This window comes from Oryx dammah, unplaced genomic scaffold, assembly GCF_014754425.2.
Source record: "Oryx dammah isolate SB20612 unplaced genomic scaffold, SCBI_Odam_1.1 HiC_scaffold_13, whole genome shotgun sequence".
In the NCBI taxonomy this organism is placed as follows: domain Eukaryota; kingdom Metazoa; phylum Chordata; class Mammalia; order Artiodactyla; family Bovidae; genus Oryx; species Oryx dammah.
In genome coordinates, this window is record NW_024070197.1 from 28,818,580 (window position 1) to 28,840,238 (window position 21,659).

Here is a 21,659-nt window from a genome sequence, read left to right on the forward strand (position 1 = left end):
ACAGGGCATCTGCACACCTGCTCCTTCAGTGTCTCCTACATTCCCATTCCAATGCTACCCAGTTACCTCCCAACATCTTCCAGATCCAAATTCAAAAATTACTTTCTTAGGAAAACTTTCCCTCAACCCTCCCAAAGTAGGTCAGTTTCCCCTGTTAAAAACTCTCCTGTGCTCAGTCTTGTCCAACTCTTTGCAGCTCCAAGGACTGTAGCCCACCAGACTCCTCTCCATGGAATTTTCCAGCAAGAAGTCTGGAGTGGGGTGCCATTTCTTACTCCAGGAGAGCTTCCCGATCCAGGGATAGAACCTGTGTCTCTTGCCTCTTCTGCGTTGGCAGGAACATTCTTCACCACTAGAGCCACCTGGGAAGCCCATGTAACTCTCTTCCACAGGTTTCATTACAACTTGTAATTACATGTTTACTTCTATTGCCTATCTCCCTTAACTAGTCTGTATAATACACAAAGGCAAAGACAGTTAGAATCTGCTTACTACTAGATCTCAACACCTAGCACAGTGCTTGACACAAAGTAGGCATTCAGTAATTGTTGAATGAACTATGAAAGTCCCTTGACCCAGCAATTTTGCCTGCAGGAATGCAGTCTAAAGATATGTGTCTAACAACTAGTCTAGCTCTAGCAACATGGCTATTATTACCACTGCTAACACCTAACATTTATTTCATGCTTTTTTATACACTAACTCAGCCTTATAAGATCCTCATTATTACCTCTATTTTATAGATGAGGAAACTGAAGCATAGAAGTTAAGCAAATTTACCCAAGGTTCTACAACTAGTAAGCAGACAGACTGAACACAGGCACAGTGGCTCTGGAACTCCACACAGTTATCTTTTTTGCAGACTTCAGTTGTCAAAATTTGAAATGTTGCTGGAAATACTAAAGTCTCACTTTGCGTGCAAAGTTTGAAGAAATTAAAATCTCCCAAATTAAGAAAAATGTAAAAAGTGACATAATTTCAAAACAAGAGAGACTAGTGAATTATAAGCATCTGATGGTTTTAGAAAAAGCAGAGGAACCAGAGATCAAATTGCCAACATCTGCTGGATCATGGAAAAAGCAAGAGAGTTCCAGAAAAACATCCATTTCTGCTTTATTGACTATGCCAAAGCTTTTGACTGTGTGGATCACAATAAATTGTGGAAAATTCTGAAAGAGATGGGAATACCAGACCACCTAACCTGCCTCTTGAGAAATCTGTATGCAGGTCAGGAAGCAACAGTTAGAACTGGACATGGAACAACAGACTGGTTCCAAATAGGAAAAGTAGTACATCAAGGCTGTACATTGTCTCCCTGCTTATTTAACTTCTATGCAGAGTACATCACGAGAAACGCTGGGCTGGAAGAAGCGCAAGCTGGAATCAAGATTGCCAGGAGAAATATCAATAACCTCAGATATGCAGATGACACCACCCTTATGGGAGAAAGTGAAGAGGAACTAAAAAGTCTCTTGATGAAAGAGGAGAGTGAAAAAGTTGGCTTAAAACTTAACATTAAAGCTCAACATTCAGAAAACTAAGATCATGACATCTGGTCCTATCACTTCATGGCAAATAGATGGGGAAACAGTGTCAGACTTTATTTTGGGGGGCTCCAAAATCACTGCAGATTGTGACTGCAGCCATGAAATTAAAAGACGCTTACTTCTTGGGAGGAGGGTTATGACCAACCTAGATAGCATATTAAAAAGCAAAGACATTACTTTGCCAACAAAGGTCCGTCTAGTCAAGGCTATGGTTTTTCCAGTAGTCACATATGGATGTGAGAGTTGGACTATAAAGAAAGCTGAGTGCCGAAGAATGGATGCTTTTGAACTGTGGTGTTGGAGAAGACCCTTGAGAGTCCCTTGGACTGTAAGGAGATCCAACCAGTCCATCCTAAAGGAGATCAGTCCTGGGTGTTCATTGGAAAGACTGATGCTGAAGCTGAAACTCCAATACTTTGGCCACCTGATGAGAAGAGTTGACTCATTGGAAAAGACCCTGATGCTGGGAAAGATTGAGAGCAGGAGGAGAAGGGGACAACAGAGGATGAGATAGTTGGATGGCATCACTGACTCAATGGACATGAGTTTGGGTGGGCTCTGGGAGCTGGTGATTGCCAGGAGTCCTGGTGTGCTGCAGTTCTTGGGGTCGCAAAGAGTTGGACATGACTGAGCGACTGAACTGAAATAAATTCCCTTATTCCACACATGTACACTTCACATATGTTCATAAGAGGACATGTCTTGAATCATGGGAGTTATGAATTATTTGAGGTTTTCAAGGGTAAATGTTTAACATCAGTGCAGTCACCCTACACAAGACTGTTCATTGCAGTGATATTGGGTTTAAAGAAAAAAATCCATAAGCGCCTCTTAGAAAATAAGGTCAGAAATAAGTATTTTCTTTAGGAATGGAAATCAAGTTTTATTCATCAAAATGTTTGCTAACTAGATTTTGAAAACTAAAGAGAAACTTGAGAAAAAGTGCATTTCACTTTGATAAATATCACACTCTCAAGCTTTTAACATCCAAGGAAAATAATACAAGTGCTAATACATTTGATAGTTCACATCTGAGTTCTCCAATATAAATTTTTAGAATTCTTTATTTCAAATGCTTTTGAAACATTCAGATAATTAAATCTTAAAACAATGGTTAGTGTGAAAACTCATGATTTTTAAATGTTTATAGTAACTTTACTAGGCTTACTGCAAAGTCTGTCTTGAAGGTATTATTCAAACATAAAAGTTTAATTTATCTGAATGGGGTCAAGAGGAACAATTTATCCAATCGTCTTTCTGCAGCAGTCTTTCCTAATAAGGTGATTCCTGAGAGTTAGATTTCTAAAAATCCAAACACCTCACAATTTTTACGGTAACTCCCCCCTACTTCCACGTCTGCAGAAGATAAAAATAGGGGGTTAGCTAAATAAATCATGGTATATCTGGCAGGTAGAAAGACTATGGAGCTGTCAAAAGCAAGATAGAAGTGTATTTACCAGTCTGGAAAGATGTGTCAGTAAGTTAAAAAAGTCAGTAAGTTAAAAAAAAAAGAAAAAGTAAGTTGTAGGATGACTGTAAGTGTGATATAGGTCCAATCCTTGTTATAAAAATTCCTGTGTGCACACCTAATTTCGTTGTCAAGAAAAAGGTCTACAAGGATTCATGTTCAACTATTAACTGTGCTTATCCTACAGGAGCAGAACTGAGGAAGAGAAGCACTTTCACGTGTTTATTTTTTATTTGCTTCTGTTGAGATGCAGTGGAGCTCAATGGTTAAAGTTCAGGCAGCTTATGGAGAAGGAAATGGCAGCCCACTCCAGTACCCTTGCCTGGAAAATCCCATGGACAGAGGAGCCTGGTGGGATATGGTTCATGGGGTCGCAAAGAGTCAGACAGGACTGAGCAACGTCACTTTCACTTTCCTCACCTCCTACTCTTCTGTCTATAAAGGAAACTGGCATTCAGACCTAGATAAGATGATATGCGGGGGCACTAGCCTGCCATCTTCTAGGACACCTAGCTTTCCAAATAAAGTTGTATTCCTTGCTTCAAAAGAAATAAATAAATAAAGTTCAGGCAGCTTAGATTTGAATTCAAATTCTGCTGTCTGCTATTTTCACAATCCTGGGCAAGTTATTTAACCTCTCTGGCCTCAGAGGCCTCATCTGTAAAATGGGGTGGTAACAGTACCTACTTCAAGGCACGATATGGTGATTAAACAAGGTAATACATGTAAAATGCTAAGAAGCTGTACCTGTCACATAGTCCATGCTATTATTTTATTGAAAAACACTGTCTTTACAGTGAACAAATATTAATGTGAAATCCCAGCTACATAAGCTATAAAATACTGTATATGAAAGGAGGTGTGACAGAAATAGAAAGCTCCCTAGGCAATTCTGACAGTCAGCCAAGCTTGCAAACTACTGACTCAAAACCAGTTAGGTTCCAGTTGGAGAATGCAGGAGCCTTCTGGAAGTGGAAAAAGACCATAAAAGACCAGAAAATAGTAGGTCTTGAAGCCCTGGTGGGAAGCCCCGGCTGAAGCTGACTCTGGGGTGAGGGCAGGGTGTGGGCCTGGCATCTTGTTCTGGCTTGTGTGCCGGGAGCCCACAAGTAGCTGTCTTCTCTCTCTGCCCGAAGCTACAACAAGATGGGGCTCGTTGGGAGGAGGCAGGCAGCCTTAAGCAAGACACCCAGGATGGTAGCTGAGTCCTCCGGCCCTGCCCTCTATCTGACCAACCACGTCCAGGGCTAGCCATGGAGGTGCTTCCCACACAGGGGAGTTAGGGCCTCAAGGCCGAGGAGCTGGGACCAGAGCACCTGCCTGAGGCCCAGAAGCCCAGTCTCCCTTGCCTGCACCCAGACGGACGCCATCGGGCGTGTCCTTTGACAAGAGCTTGAACAACTTCTGAACAGACCTGAATTGGAGAGGGTGGAAAACCATTCCAGTGGGGAATATACTAGTTTCCAAACTTGGGGGAGGAATCTTCTCAGAAAAACCCACAGGCATATAATTAATTCCAGGGGAAGCAGAGTTAACGTGAGACCCTGAGAGACCCTGAGGTCTGACCTCCCTGCTGGGCAAGATCAACCTGTCTCTAGTCTCCAGCACAGGTTTGAGCCTTCTTGCTAAGGGAGACGCAGTTTCAAGCTGATCCCATGTGCTCTCAAGCAAAGAAGAGTGTGGTTACTGAGACTGAGGAGGAAGAAGAAAGCCTGGTTTCATGCCTCCCTGGCTCCATTTTCAATCTAGCCCCTGGGACAGTCAGAGTCCGGAGGGAGGGCCGCTCTCTCCTCCTCCTAGGGTTCTGTGTGGCCCACAGAGGCTCTGAGAGCGGGAAGCAGCACCCAGCCCTCCTGCCTCCTAGCTGTGTGGCCCTGGCTCTGAGCCCTCAGCTGTGAGCTCAAAGATGGGGTAAAGGGGTAAAGGGTAAAGGGAAGGCTCTCCTCCCCAGGAGAAGGTGTTTTGGTTCACTGAGCAAACAGCAGGACCCCAGGATCCTGAAGTTCAGCAGGACCCTGGCAGCCGCAGCCTGGAGGAATTTTGGTCAGTCTGAGGAATTTTCAGGCTACTGATGTTCTAGGAGACCCACAACCGCATGGGTGCCCAAATTTGGCTGGGAGAGTAGGATGGGTGCTGGATATCAAGCTCCCCCACTCAGAGCAGGGCTGGGGGAGGTCCTTGATGTTGGGAGCAGGTGAATATGGGGGTGAGGAGAGGGAGGAGATGAACCACCAGAACTGACAGTGAGAGCACTGTCCGCTGTGGGGCCTGGTATCTGGGCGCTCCCTATTCCCCCACATCTGAAAAGGGAGGCTGGGGGCCTGGATGGAACTGTCCTCTCCGCAGCCCCTCCCCCACCACTCCAGATCCTGGTGATTAACAGAGGCCTGCCTGTGGAGGGAACAGGAATTCAGAGGTCTCAGGTCAGATGTTAACCATTTCCAATCTTCCCCAGTGTGGCTAAGGCCAGAGGACTCACAACCCTGACTCCCAAGTACCTCACATGAGTCCAGCCTGCTTCAAGTTCTGACTCCACAATCTACTGGCTGGGTGACCTTGGAGGAGTTACAAAGTCACAAGCCTAGATTTCCTATCCAGTGAAATGGGGCCAATTCCGCTCCCCTCATGGGGCTTTCAGGAGGATTAAGGGGCTTATTACATAAAGTATGGAGTGTAGTTTCTGGAACTCAGTAAGCGCTCCAGTAAATGGTATTTAGGGTTTTTTTTTTTTTTTCTGATTTGTTTTGCTTGAAAGCCCTTCCGTGCCAGCCGTGCTGCCTGGTAATGCCAGCTAACTAAATGAAACAAAGGGGAAAATTCAGCTGAGGCTGACCACATCTTCGGGTCTGGGAAAAGTCGGGAGTCGAGAAGGGATGGTGGAGGTGGGCCCAGGGTCCTGGATCCAGAGGAGACTTACGAGACACTGGCCTCCATGAGGGCACACCTGGAACTCCAGCCACATCTCCTGCCCTTTCCCAAACACCATGCTGCCTCTCCCATGGGGGATGAAGTTCTGGGCTGGACTGGACCCTCCTACTTCGCTTTTGTTCTCCACACCTTACACTCCATGGTCCTGCCAGACTAAACATGTTTAAGTTCCTGGACCCCTTATGCTGTTCCCTTGGCAGGAACACTCCCTGCCACCCCTCATGTCCAAACCCCTTCCCCAGCCTCTGCCTTGGACATCACTTCCTCCAGGTGCCCTCCACCTCCAGGAGCACATCAGCAGTCTTTCATATGTGACTCTATATTTTTCTCCCTTGATTACATATATACATAAAAAACTTATTTTGTCCATCTCCCCCACTAGTAGGTGGAAGGGTCTACAAAGCCACTAACGTATACCTGGCACCTAGACTAGAGCTTCACACTCGGTAGGTGCTCAATAGATATTTGCTGAATGAAGGATTCACTATTAAAATTGCCTGGTGACTGATCTGCTTCCTCCTGCAGTTAGGGAGCTCACTGAGGTGAAGGAGCTATGGGCCTTGCTTGCCTGTGAAATCTGAGCACCCAGTAGGTACTCAGGCGTTTGCTGGCGGCACAACAACCAGTCAGCTTGGCCTTGAGTCTCAGACACCTCACTGCCTCAGTGACGAGGGAGGAGCTGGACTCGACCACCTTGGCCACATAAGAAGGCTGCCACCCACCCACACGCTAGTCAGGACAGACATCTCCACCCAGGAAAATGTTCTCACCTCAGAAATTCAGGGCCATTTCCAGATTCCCCTTCTACTTTGAGGGAGCATGACAAGCATGAGCTTAAGGACAAATAAAGGAAAGGATTTCTCCCTCAATACAAAGGCTGTGATCAGTATTTAATAAAGAACTGCTGCCTCTTAGCACAGGGCCAGGTGGGAAGCAGGAACCCAGAGGGGATGGGTCTGGGAAGGAGACTGTTGGGAGAAGGGGATGGTAGATAAAATCCAGAAGAGGCTCAGCAACTTCAAGACACAGAAAAGCTGACATCTCAGTACTTGGCCACTGTGCTGAGATCCCAGGTAATCCTCAGTCAACCTGGCAATTAAGCTCCCAGGTATGTACCTAACCAACAGTTTCACTTGAACAATGGGGTTCGTGCAGCACTAGCTGTAATAGCCAAAAAAAAAAAAAAGGAAACATCTCAGATGTCCATCAACAGCAGGAGTGTGGATGGTCCCATGATGAATACTATGGAGGAATGACAGTCTACCACAACCACATCCAGAACTACGCGAGAATCCCGAATGTGCAATGAAAGAAGCCAGATCCAAGAAGATATTCAGTTCAAATATAGGCGAATCAATCCATGGTATTTGAAGTCCTGATAGTGGTTTTCTTGGGAAGGGTAGAGATGGGGAGGGAAGTGGCATCTGAGGTGCTGATAATGCTGTTTCTTAATGTGTGTGCTATAGGGACATGGGTGTTTTAAGTGTGATGTTCAGTTACAGTGGTTCTTTGAATGATGATGGTTCAGCCTCAGGACAGAGGACTCTACTGCTTTGGGGAAAGAGGCCCTTCTCTTCCTCCTCCTCCTCCATCATCCTCCAAACACTCTGCAGAGCTGTGGTTTCCTAGAAACTCAAGCCTGTGGTAGGCCATGCCTTCCTCACGCAGCAGGGAGGTGAGGGCACCCTGCACAGGTAACCTAGGAACAGAGTGCTGTGTGAAGAGGTGGGAAGGGAGACTAGAGGTTTGAGACCTGCTCCCCAGGCACCAGCTAACGGTGATGAACGTCAGGCTTTGACAACCAACCCTACTTGGCTGCTGAGCCAGGAAGGCAAGCTAGGTGGGCTAGAAGCCCCAGTTCCCACCTATTCATTCCACAGAGGCAGATTTATTGGATACCATGGAATCCCCTTGGGTGTAAACCTTGGCCTTACTGCTGACTTCCCTGGAGACCTCTTGCCAAGTTTCTTACCCTCATTTTACAGCTGAGGAGGAGATATCACCACCGTTATGGTAAGGTACTTATAAGCATAAAAAAATAACTAATCTAAGACAGTCAGCTCCTCCATGGCAGGGTCTTAGTTTTGTTCATTTTTTTAGCCATAGTTCAAGAGTAGTGCCTGATACACGAAGCTGTTATATACATGTTTACTGAAAAAATAACATGTAAATAGAGGGCCTAGCCCATAATGGCAGCTCCAAAACAAAAGGCGATTTTTATACAAGTTGAAATAAGCAAAACCATCTTGAAGTCAACTCTTGCTCAGTTAGATTTATTACTGAACTTTGAAGTTTCCTACCAGAGGTAATGAGGGTTAGCTCTAATCTTACCCAACGCTGACTAAGGGTGAGTTGAACTTGTGCAGGGGCCATAATGAAGTACTGGATGTCGTTTACTGTAATTAAGCTGCTTCTCTCAACCATTCACCAAGAAGGATGTATAGACCACTTGAAGTCACTCACTTTTAATCACTGCACCAATACCACACAACCTCCTTCTTCCCACATCACCTTTGTCTTTACTTTTAGACCACACTCGAAGGAAGGCAGACTCCAGACTGTGGGGATGGGGCAGGGGAATATTCCTGCTCTACTTCCTTCCAGATTAACCTCTCACTCTTGGTCTCTGTAAGCCTGGCTTCATATGACCCAAGCCCCCATCATTAGGACACTTAAGAGACTGCATTCAAGCTGGTTTCCTCTGCAGGTGTGTCTCTGGAAAACTATGATGAAAAGGAATAAATGATTAAGTCTTCTTGAGGTAGAAGGCTACTGTTGGTGGGATTTGGTGTTCCAACATTGCACTTCTTCATTTCATCCACCTCCCACTTTCCGGTGGTTAAAAAAAAAAAAAATTCCAGGAAACTTGGGAGTCAGAAACCTCCATTCAAGACCCATTGAGTCACTGCAGAGATGACTTTGGTGAAGTCACAACCACTGAGGTTTTTATCTGTAAAATGGGCAGAACTTCAGAAGATTGTCATAACTTTTGCAAATACCTCCTGGGACCTATAAGTACCAAGTCCTTGGCATAGACCTAGAAGTGAAAGTCATATCTGTGACCCTCAAGGAAGCTCATGAGTTTAGCCTAGGGAATTGAATCCATTAAGCTGTTCCTATGTTTCTCCACCTCTAAAATCTCCAGCAGGATTGAGATACAGTTTCTGAAGTCCCAGCTCTGGGATTAAGAGCTCAAGTTGTTTAAATGTACCTCACCAGCTTCAAGAGAATGTCAGGAGGATAAAGCAAGCTCAGAGTTGTGCAAATGCTTTGAAGAGGAAAAGTGCACATACAAACAAGGTATTAATTATATCAGATAATGTCTTTGAGCTCAACTTCATAGACACCTGTGAAGTTCATAACCCGGGGGCAAACAACAGGGGCAATTGTTCCTTGGCTATAGGGAAACTGTTATCTGCTTGGCCAAACTTGAGAGTTTGTATGTACCCTCAGGACCACCCTTTAAACATGGCTGGAGCTAGGCTGGGGCTCCCACATATTGAGGATAGGGAGCTGGTATGGAGGAAGGGAGGTAGAAAAGATATCAGCTGTTGAGGACTAAGAGGAGAAATACCACTATTTTTTGCTGCAGTCCCAATTTATTGGACAAACTGGGCCCAGAAATTTGCTTTTACTTAAAAAGAAGGCAGCATCCCATTTCATGGAAAGACTCCTCTAAGAACTCGGCAAGTTGCAGGGAGCTCTGCTCAAGGTTAGCCAAGCACATTAACCCACCTTTTGTTTTATAACCCAGGTGTGCTCCTGGCCTGAACCCACCATTTTTACAACCATAAACCAGACATCTGAGAAAGCGGAATTTTCTCAGAAGGTTTAACATGACTGACATCACTGAGAAGCAAGCACTTGGCAACCAGACCATGAAATCAAAAACCTGATCACCACTTCTCCACAACAATCTCAAGCTTAGTGAAGTGAGTTAATCTGATATTTCTTCCTTAAGAAAGATAAGGTGCAGACTACAGTCAAAGCCATAGCCTGCTCTCCCAGAGTGTAGCTGGAGAACTTGACAATGAGGGGGAGCGGGTACAGATTTGGCAGAAGTCTGGTTAGCAATAAAGCTTCCTCAGGGAGCCGGAATTGGATTTGGGGCCCTGCCCAAGTTAACATTTTTACAGGTTGGCTGAGCTGCAGTTTGTTAGCCAGTCAGTAATAAACCCATGTGCAAGAATTTAAAGTTTATGAGGCATGGCCTCTTAATGCTTCTCAGCTCCCTGCAGCCAAGAGTTTAAGGAGCTTGGCCTAGCTTGGGTGTTAATTGTTTTGTCAATCTGCAGAGTTATTTGGGGGGGAAAAGAAGGAAAAAAGGCTTCCACAGACTGTAGGCACCCAATCCTCTTTTGAAGAGACAAAGGCGAGTCTTTCTATCCCCCAGCCATCCCCACATTCAAGCTCTGGGAATCCGTACCTGGGGTGAAGGGTAGGCTGATGTGGGAATCAGAAAAATGCTAGGTGGCACAGGTTTTTAAATTGCTTTGAAATTTTTAACTGTAGATCCCCTACCCAGAAAAATCCACACAGAAACTCTTAACTTCACAGGTTTAGGATCCTCTGGACCCCACCAAGGATCCTGGGATACACTTGTTTAAGAAGTTGGGTTTGAGCGGTTGGAGGAGCCCCCACTGTCTTGGATGGAGGGAAAGAGGCCACCATCTGCCCCTCAGCTGCCAGAGTCTCATAACACAGTGGTTCTGTTCATCAAAGTACTCCTCCTCCACCTCAAGTTTGGTGGCTGGGGGGCAAGTAATTGTGAGATCAAAAATGAGCTTTGATTCCCCATCCGCCTACAGATGGAGACTTTCCGGCTTCTGGATCTCCACTCCCTTAAGTACCCTAACATTCCAGTCCCGAGACTTTGGGGGTCCAGGGTGTCTCCAGGGTGTAATGGCCCCAGTTCAGGTGTGCCAGGCCCAGTTTCCAGGCAGGCTGCAGGGGCTCAGGCCCTCCGGGAAGGGCAGGGTTAAGAGTGCATTCCAGCCGCCGGGGGAGAAGGGGGGGCGGGGGGAGGGAGCGCGAAGAAGAGAAACAGACCGGGTCTGTCTGTCGGAGACACAAAGCACGGTACACAAAGGGGGCCCTAGAGGGGCGAAGGGGGCTGCCCGGGGCACGGCTCATCCCCACACCTGCGCGGGGGATGGGGAGGAATGTGGACGGCGCATTCCTCCACTGGGGCCAGCAGGGGAGAGCTTCCCACGTCCGGGCGGGGAGCGTAACCCAGCCGCCCCGCACCCTGAAGGAAGGGGGCAAGGTAAGCCGCCGCAGAGGGACATGGAGCGGCTGGACGTCAGAGGGCTCTACGCTCTCTAGCCTTTCCCTTCGGCAGCCCACCCCTCTTCAAGTCCCCGGGATGCTGTCTGCGCCTCCCCCACACCTGAGGCGGCGCCAGGAGTTCCCGCGGCAGCCTGGACGCCCCACGTTGCGGCCCCCGCTCCGCAGTTCCACAGGCGGGCCCGGGGGTGGGGGGCCCTTACCTTTTCCCAGCGCCTGGCCCGGCTCCAGCTCCGCGCCTCGCGCCTCCAAGGTCACTTCAGCTTCCCCGAAGCCTGCCCGGCACGGTTCCGAGGCCGCGCGCGGCGGCCAGTAAACCTGCGCCTGAGGGAAGGAGGAAAAGAGGGAGGCTGGGTCATAGGCGTGCCCGGCCCTGCAAACCCATCCCGGGGAGTCCTCACAGGCCGTCCCGGACAACCCTGGCCCCACGGAGCCCTGCCCCGCGCTCTCCCCGACGCCACCGCCGCGTGCGGACCCCGCCCGCCAGCCCTCTGAGGAGCGTTCCGGCCGGGGTCAGGGCAAGGCAATGGAGTACCTGGAGCAGGAGAAAGAGGCGGAGGAGGAGGGAGGCGAGAGGCCCACCACGGAGCCCCATGGCTGGAGAGGGGTGAAAAGCTGCCGCAACAGCGGGCTAGTGCTCCGCTAAACTCAACGTGAGCCTTCGAGAACCTCGGCCCGCGGGAGCCGGAGGGAGGGGGCCAGGTGAGCGCAGGTAGGTGCTGATTGGTCCAGCGCCGAAAGATCCCGCCCTCTCGCAGGTGGGGCCGTGGTTGGCGCGGTGGAGGCACCCAAGACCCCCACACCCCCACCTCTTGCACACACACACACACACACACACACACACAGAGTCTTTTCCCGTTTCCTCCTGCGTTCTCTTGGCTTTTCTGGAATTCCTCCCCCGGCAGGGACCCAGGCCCTGTCTTGCAGCTTCTGAGTTCGAGAGGGGAAAAACCCCAACCCACCCCCTCCTCAGCCCTCTCAGCATGCGAAGAAAAAGGTTTCTGTGCCTTGCGGCTAGAGTGGGAAAAAGAAGTGGAGATGCATCTGAACCCGACTGGAAACAGAGGCGCCGCGTTCATGCTTCCCTGAGGCGCTCTGTTACCCAAAGCTTTGATGGAAACCGGGTGTGTCCGCCCGCCGGGGCGCGCGGGAGGTGGTACCTCCTGCCTCTTTCCAACCTCCCACGTCAGCCTGCTCCCGGGTCTCCAGGGTTTAAAACTGGCAGTGAGGTCACCAGGGACCGCGTTACAAAATCTGCTACAAATCACGGAAGACTCATTACTTCCCTGGCACAACCGAACAAATGGAGGCTGGGAGAGAAGATTCCAGAGTTCGAAGCCGTGGTGACCACCAAAAGGTGCGAGGCAGAGGTGGTTGTTAACCCCATCATCTCAGGCAACCTCCCCACCCCCCCACGTCAGATACATAATTAACAATTTCTCAACTTGTGAAAACGCAAATAAAGGCATTTAAAAAATCGCGACTGTTTTTATTGGTCCGCAGTATTGAGTATAATCTAAGTCAAAAGTGTTGGCTGCGTGGAGCAGCCTTTCCGTGAACCTCCCTTCAAAACAGCTCTTCTGCATCCTTCCCGGGAGCAGACGGCGGAGCTGGGCGGGATTCGTCTCTCTACTGCACAACCAAAGTGCCCTCCCCCTGGCGACACGCCAAATGGGCCATAGGCCCTGAAACGGTCCTGACTCAGTCGCTCCACAGTGCACGCCGTCTCCGCACCGAGCTGAGCTTTCCCGGCCAGTCCCAGCCTCTTGTTCCCAGAGGCCTTCCCACTTTCCTTAGCTGTCTTGAGAATTTCAGGCTGACTCCTCATCCCTTTTCTCTCTTCTCCCCATCTCACATTCAGAGGTTTGAGGAAGAGAGACTGGAGTCTCTAAGTATAGATTTTTATTTTTTTCTGGCCCTCAAAGGCTAACCTGGAAACCTGCCTGTCTTTACCACCAAGCCTGCAGCGAAGAGGAGGTCGGTTTGCGCTGTGACGGTGGGAGTTCTCTTTCAAAACGATCTTTGGCTCTGGGGGCGCACCGTCTGCGCTTAAGCCGGGACTCCACTTACTAGCGCAGTGGCCTCAGGGTAGTGAAATAACACCTATGAGCCTCAGTTTTGCATGCCTCTAGTGGGGCTATTGTGCTAACTGCTCTCTAAAGTACTAGGATTGAATGAATTAATGCAAATAGAAGAGGATTAAGTTAATTAACACGTTTAAAATGCTAAGCTCAGCACTTGGCATAGAGCAAGTGCCCAAATATTGCCTGATATTATAGCTTTAGGATGCAGCTCACTGGTCCCCTTCCTTTGCCTCACGAGCCGTTTATCTCTGTAGTACCCTCAAGTTCCCCAAACTAAGAGAATAAGAAACGCTGTAATCCTTCAAGTTCACGACTGACGGTAAAGCGAGCCATTGCATCTGGTATCAGGGGAGCACTCGGTTATCCAGCCTGTGGTCCCGGCAGCTGGTGGTTGGGGAGGGACCACACGCGGCTAAAACCCAAATCCATTTGCTGAGCACCAGCCCCCCTTGTCTCGTGCCTCTCTCTCCCGTAGGGGTCGCTTTCCGTGCCCGAGGGGAGGTTAGATACCCGAGCAGAGGCTTTTCCAGGCGGCGCCGCCCGAGACCGTACCCGGGGGGCCTCGCCTACCCTCGCCTCGCAGGTTCCCTCGCGCCCGCCTGGAACCAGATGAAGCCATTAGGCGGACAGTTAAACACGAACGAGCGTCGGGATACAGGCCCTAATTAAGTAAACATCCGACTGGAGGGCTGTTGAGCGCGCTCATTTCCGTCTCCTTCCAGAGCACTCAGCATTCCGGGTGGGGGGAAAGGGGGGGAGCGAGGAAGCTGAGAGTCAGCTCTTCTGCCTGCACCATGGACCACACTGCTGGCTTCCCTATAGCTCCCCTAGTCGTCCGTTCGTTCATTCGTTCAATTAGGAGATACTTGCTGATGGCCTGCTGTGGGCCAAGCACTGGAGATGCAACACTGAATGAAACAAACACACCTGCAACCTTGGAGCTTCCATTCCAGATTGTGAGGAAAATAAGTAAATACATATATATATATATTTATATACTTATATAGGAAAATAAGTATAAATATAGAGAGGAAAATAAGTAAATATATAGCATGTTAGTCAATATGTGCTATGCAGTAAAGAACAGAATGCGAAGTGCCAATTCACGGGACAGAAGGCAGAGTTGAAAACTATGAAGGATGTGATCCGGAAGGTGGTTTTAGGTCAGGATCTAGCGGGAGACAGAATCCAGCTACATGTTGATTGAAGGCTTAGTGAAGGGACTAGAGGAATGGGCAGGGTTCAGGGGTGCTGGAGGTCCAGAGGTAGCAGCAGCAGAAAGGCAGCTACAACTTGGAGGGCTGGATGGCAAAGTGAGGAAATGCTGTCACTGGGAGTCGGGGGTTGGGGCAGGGGGAGCTGGAGTACAGAGGACCACCCCTCGCACATGGAGCTGCGGGCTGGCAGGGACAGGACACTTGCTCAGAGCACAGCAGGGAGGATGTGTGTGTGGTGGGGGAAACAACCCAAAGTCTCTCTCCTTTCACCTTTCATCTTCTGGCATTGCCTCCCATGGACCAAACCCACGCAGAAGCCTGAGGGCAAGAAAGCAAGAGAAAGGCAGAAAATGGAGAAGGGGCTGATAAGCAATGGGGAAAGCCCAGAGTCCTCCTTGAGGAATACAAACTTTAAGGCAGTGGGGAGCAAATTATACTAGGATAGCTGAAGTACGAGGATTGAACGAATTAATACATACAGATGAGAATTAATTAATATTTTTAAAACGCTAAATTCAGCTCTTGGCACAGAGCAAGTGCCCAGATATTGCTTAGTAGTATTTCCAAGCAGAGAAAATAAGGTGAAAGGACCTGAGGCAGGAGATTACTTTGGACAGGGTAAAAAAAAAAAAAAAACCAGTGTGGCTGGAATGGAGTGAGCTAGTAGGAAATGAGTCAGATTCAGGAGGGTGAGGAGCAAATCTTGTAGAGCCTCTTAGGCTGTTGTAAGAATTTTAGCTTTTCTCTGAGAAGGAAAGGAGGAAGGCCCAGGAGGGTGTGAGTGGAAGAGAGGTGTTGAAAAGACTATAGGACATGAGGGCAGAAGCAGTGAGGTCAGATGGGATTCCACTGCAGTCAGTCAGGCAAAAACTGAAATGTCCTGGTTCAGGGTGCTCCTTGTGGAAAGGGTAAAAAATGATCAGATTCTTAAAAACTAATAAATGTTTAATTGAAGGATAATTGCTTTACAGAATTTTGTTGTGTACTGTCTTTTAAAAAAAGAAAAAGAAGAAAACAAAATAAAAAGTACTGGTGAAGAAGTGAAGAAACCGAAACACTTGTGCACTGTTGTAGGAATGCAAAATGGTAGAACCACCATGAAAAATAGTAAAGCAGTTACTAAAAAAATTAAAAATTGAATTACTGGGACTTCCCTGGTGGTCCAGTGGCTAAGATGCTGCACTTCCAATTCAGGGGGCCTGGGTTTGATCCCTGATCAGGGAACTAGATCCCATGTTACATGTCACAACTAAGACCCGGCACAGCAAATAAAAAAATAAATATTTTAAAAACACAACTGGTGTATGATCAAGCAATTCCATGTCTAGCTGCTACTGCTTAGTTGCTTCAGTCATGTCCAACTCTGTGCTACTCTATGGACTATAGCCCGCCAGGCTCCTCTCTGTCCATGCAATTCTGCAGGCAAGAATACTGGAGTAGGTTGCCATGCCCTGCTCCAGGAGATCTTCCCAACCGGGATTGAACCAGGGTGTCCTGCATTGCAGGTGGATTCTTTACCAGTCATCCACTAGGGGAGCCCTTCCACATCTAGGTATAACCCCAAAAGAATTGAGTGCAGGGACTGTAACAGATATTTGTACATCCATATTCATAGCAGCATTAGTTACAGCAGTCAAGAGGCAGAAGCAACCCAAGTGTCCATCAACAGATGAATGGACAAACAAAATGCTTAACAGGTACAGAGTTTCAGCTTTGCAAGATGGAAAGAGTTCTGTGGATGGATGATAGTGATGGGTACCCAAAAACGTGAATGTACTTAATGCCAATGAACTGTATGTTATATGTAGTTTACCACAATTTTCAAAAGTTACTTGAAAAAAAAAGGGATCAGACTCTGCATGTATCTTGAAGGTACTGCCAACGAGACTGGCTAAAGGATTGGATGGGGGTGTGAGACAGAGCAGGTCAAGGATGACTCCCAGGTCTGGGGCCTGAGCAACCAGCAGGATGCCAATGCCATTTCCTGAGATGGGTAAGGCATGTGTAGTGGACACTGTCAGCGTGCTGCCAGGTCCCCTGGGATCCCTTTGAAGGCTTCTGAATGACCTCTGTTTGGCTTCTGTGTGCTGATGCTCCCAGGAGCCTGCACATGTGAACAGCTAGAGGCTTGCCCTTTAGTTACTGGGATCCCTTTTCCCTTGCAAGGAAGTGCCCAGTTCACTTTCCCAGCCCTTAGCCAATAACCAACTGGTGCTAGAGTGTGGAAGCTGAGTGCCCCCACCCCTAAATTCCAAGGGGTAACTTACATCCAGCGTTCGTTCCCCTGCTGTATCAGGATGAAGCTACTCTCCAGGGTCTTGGTCTGAAATCTCTACACCCTTACTTGGCTTCTTGCCCTCTTTATCCTGTTCCTCCACTCCTTCACCAGTTCCTCCTGGGAGCCCTCCCGAATTTAATAAGTCCTTCAGGGTTGGCTTCTCAGAATCTCATTGTAGGCAGAGCAAGTTCAGGATTGGAGGAAGATCAGGACTTCAGAGTGGGGCATGTTTAGAGGTGCCCAGTGGTGGCATGTTGAGGAGGCTTGTGGTGGGAGACACAGGTTCCGGGGAGACACTGGACCCAGGATATACCTTTGTCACAATGAAAAAGCATCAGTTTATGGAGAAAGACTTGCCCAAGTGGAACCCTGAACCTCAGGAGCTTCCCATCTTGGCCAGAGCACAGCCTTCTTCAACACAGATACTTGCTCTGTCCCTGATGCCCTCTACCCAGACAGGGCTGAGATTCTCACTCATTTTGCTCTTTCATAAGGAAGTACACTTTCCCTGTGTTTCTTGTCTGCATTTCATATTTAAATACATGCTACTTACTGCCTTGTGGGATCTCTGGCATTCTTTCTTTCCTTTACTCAGACACTCTCCTTCTGCCTCACTGTCCACTATCTCTTTCCCCCTCCTTGAAAGCTCCTGAGGTCAGGGATCAGGACACTCAGAATATCACTTCTGTAGATTTCCCCACAGCATACTACCAGCCAACAGTCTGTGGCATTTAAGTTAGGGTTGGAAGACATACATCTGAATCTTGCCTCTGAAAACGACTGTCTGGGTGATCTGGGGTGAGCTGTTTAATCTCTCGAAGTCCTCTGGAATGAGTAATTCCTACTTGGTGGGTGATGGTGAGAATTATCCCAAACTGAACTGACCTTCCCCTGAAAACCTGCCCCTCCCACAATCTTTCCATCTCAGCAATTGCATCCTTCCAACGGCTCAGCATAAGCTGTCTTTCAGGTTCTGACTCATCTTCTATCACTTGTTCACGCTGCTTTTCCAGTGCTGGCCTCCCTGTGGTCCTCTGAACACACCAAGCATGGGCCTTTGCACAGTGCTTCTCTCTGCCTGGATCACCCTTCCCCAGATGTCCACCTGCCTCTCTCCCTCAACCCTTCAGGTCTCTGCTCAGATGTGGCCCCTCAGAGAAGCCTTCCCTGACCTCCCCTGCATAGAGAGCCCTCTCCCATTATCCTCCTCCATTTTTACCCTGCTTTATTATTTTTTTCATAGCACTTACCACACCCTAATCTATAGGGTGTGATAATCTATTAGTACATATATAATTTTTTAAAGAGGTAACAGTAATGATTAAGAGCAAGGACTCTGGAGTGATGCTGTCTGGCTTTGAATCATTAATTCAGCTCTTCTGAGTTGTGAGACCTTGGCCAAGTGACTCTCAACTCCCCTGTGCCTCAGTACTCTCATCTGTAAAATGGGATAAGCAAAATAATACCTTCCTCACAGATTATGAGTCAATATTTGTAAAGCAAGTTGGAAGACAGTAAACGTAAGAATTCATTATACTGTATTGATTGCCACTCTCCCCTCACTTAGTGTATTCTCCCGAGGCAGGGATTTTTGTATTTGTTCATTGCTGTACCTCCAGGACACAGAACAGGCTGGCATAAAACAGATACTAAAATATGTATTGACTGAGTGAAATCAACAAGATAATAACTGTGAGGCATCTGGCAGGGTGCTGGATGCAAAGTAGATGCAAAATCAATGTGGGTTCCCTGACCTGCCTCACAGAGCTGATGTGAAATCCAATGAGCTAACAGAGGGGAGAATGTTTTGCAAAGTGTCATACAAATAATACAAGCCATAATAAAATGAACTACTACCATTTCCTGAGCACGCTCTGGATTCAGATGTTAAGTATTTTCATGCATTATCTCATTCTCATCCTCCCAACTCTACATACTATTTCATATTACATATTCCCTTTTCACAGCGGGGGTGGGGGTGGGGGTGGGAAACTGAGGTGAAATCCCTTGCCCAGGGCCACACAGCTAGGACAGAGGCAAAGCCACGGTGCAATCCAGTTCTGTCTCACTCTAAAACTCATTGCCTGAATCACTTGCCAACCTGCTATCCATCAATGTTTGCTGAAAGAATGAATCTGAGGAGCAGGTCTTTGGTATATTAGGAAGAATCCCACGATATCCAATCTTTTCTCTTAAGAAGCTCTTAAAATAAACATATTTGCCTCCGGTCCAAGGTTAAATTCTGAGTCCTCCAAGAAATATTTAGAAGGAGCTTTTCTGCCCATTTTTGGTAGCAAAATTCCCAGAGCTCCACTCCCACATAGCACACTTAGAGGGATATGTCCCAAAGACAAGCGGGTGTTCTGCAGTCTTTTCTAGGAAGTATCCTTAAAATCGGGTGAGGTCCTATTTCCTGCTCCTCCCCTCCCCTGCCCAGTGCCCCGTACAAATGCTTCCACAGTCTTACTTCTTTGTGTCTCTTCTGGAGCTTTCTGGTACCCTCTTTCTCCCTAGTGATATCTCTGGCCAGCTTCCCCATTTATCACTTCTGAATCCTTAAAGGTGCTGAGGCAGCTGATGCCCAGCCAGAAACCTGATCCACATACCTTCCCTTTCCCTGAATCTCTGGCAGGGCTCTGCTGCCTTCGGCACTGGTGAATGATCGTCAAGACCTGAGCTGTCAGTTTCCAGAAATCAGAGGCCAAGCATTTATGTATGTGTGTACATTGAAGGCATGGAATTGATTAATCAATAAGCACTCATGAAGCCCTGAATCCCTGTGGTTGGCTAAGGTCTAGAGACTTTAAGATCTTTTCAGTTCAGTTCAGTTCAGTCACTCAGTCATGTCCAACTCTTTGCAACCCTGTGGACTGCAGCACGCCAGGCCTCCCTGTCCAGCACCAACTCCCGGAGTTTACTCAAACTCAAGTCCATCGAGTCGGTGATGCCATCCAACCATCTCATTCTTTGTCGTCCCCTTCTCCTTCCGCCTTCAATCCTTCCCAGCATCAGGGTCTTTTCCAAGGAGTCAGTTCTTTACATCAGGTGGCCCAAGTATTGGAGTATTAGGAGGCCCCAAAAGACCTTAGAGAAAATATTAACGAGATAATGACAATCTGTTCTCAGAGTCATGCTTCATTCTTCCCTTGAAAGGCAGGGGTGACCTCTGCAGATGGAGTTTCCCAGGTTCACGTGAGAGATATTGGTTCAGCCAATAGGAGGCACTAGAGGAGGACTGGAGGGTGGGACAAAGGGAAAAGCCAGGGTATTCCTGCTCCTTCAGCTGTTCTTAACATGGCTGTGTCTAAGCTACAGCTACAGTTCCTGCTGTGGGTCCAGGTTCGGCCAGACTCTGGGCTCCAGAAACACCACCATTTCCCTCTCTTCTCCCTGTTAAGGGGTCGAAGACTTCTTGCTGCCTAATCTCTACGGTGTCTCACTGCCTCCTGTTTGGCTTCTCAGCCTCTCCGTCACCTCTGCATTAAGTTCCCTCTGCTTTAAATATGCACAGTGGTTTGTCTTCCTGATTGGACCCTGACTGGCAGAATAGTTAAAACTTACCCAGTACTTACACTGCTTGGAGCACAGACACTGCTCCAAATACATGATGTAAATTAATTTATTTAACTGTCTACGGAATCAGATGAGAAAATTGAGGCACAGAGAGTTTGACCTACCCTAAAGAGGTCGGCTTCCCTGGTGGCTCCTTGCCAATGCAGGAGACACAGGTTCAATCCCTGATCTGGGAAGATCCCACATGCTGTGGACCAACTAAGCCCATGCACCACAGCTTCTGAGCCTGTGCTCTAGAGCCCAGAGCCACAGCTACTGAAGGCCGAGCACCTAGAGCCCGTGCTCTGCAGCAAGAGAAGCCTCCGCAAGGAGAGGCCCACGCACCGCAACTAGAGCAACCCCCAACTGCTGCCACTAGAGAAAAACCAGCGCAGCGATGAAGACCCAGCACAGCCAAAAATAAATAACTAAATAAATTGTTTAAAAAACAGAGGGAGGTGATAGACGCCATTCTAGCCCTACTGAACTGGATTCATCAGTCCACGAGGCCCAGGAATCTGGAGACTTAATAAGCTCCCTAGGAGATTCTGATTACACTAACCCAGCACCCCTCCGTGATCTGGTACTCAGGAAACCCTGACCTCATTTGCTGATGAGGACACTAAGATCCAGATCAGTCGTACAGCAAGCTCTGTGGCAGACAAAAACACCGCCAAGGACAGCGCTTTCTGCTACTTCCACTGCCTTCTCCTTCAAGGTCACATGGCTGGTCCTGATGTTTGCACTTGCTCTCCCCGGAGCCATCTGAAGGCACTTCTTATTAGAAATGTTTTGGAAAATTCAGTATACAAACAGATGTGTATGCAGGACTGCTGAGTGGTTAATCAGTATTTGGGAAGAGAAATAGGGAGGTGGTTTAATTCACTTAATCTCTTATTTTCAGTTTTTTTCTGAATCACTTCAGGGAGATAGTTACCTCTCCCTTCATTCTACCTTTCCTATTCTGACTAAGACTGTGGTCAGGCCAAGAATCTGTATTTTTCAGCAGGGGCCCAAAGTGATCTGCCAATTAGAAAAATACAGTCAAAATCCAAAATGTTCAGGGACTTCCCTGGTGGTTCAGTGGTTAAGAATCTGCCACGCAATGCAGGGGAAGTGGGTTTAATCCCTGGTTGGGGAACTAAGATCCCACATGCCACAGAGCAACTAAGCCCAAGCACCACAACTACAGAGCCTCAGCGCTGCAACTGCTGGCACTACTGAGCCTGAGCACTGCAACAAAACATCCTGCATGCTACAACTAAGACCCAGTGCAGCAAATAAATACTAAAAAAAAAT

General features: G+C 47.9%; 1 protein-coding gene across 1 annotated transcript in view; it reads right to left on the reverse strand.

Annotated features, from left to right (window-relative positions):
• CDH3 (cadherin 3) overlaps nt 1–11,916 on the reverse strand; it is a 48,990-nt gene extending 37,074 nt beyond the window's left edge. The window contains exons 1-2 of the mRNA XM_040253259.1: nt 11,765–11,916; nt 11,433–11,553 (exon numbers count right to left, since the gene is read on the reverse strand). Of these exons, the coding sequence (XP_040109193.1) occupies nt 11,433–11,553; nt 11,765–11,824 (181 nt within the window). The 5' untranslated portion in view covers nt 11,825–11,916. The remainder of the gene's footprint in view (nt 1–11,432; nt 11,554–11,764) is intronic.
• Nucleotides 11,917–21,659: the final 9,743 nt, after the last annotated feature.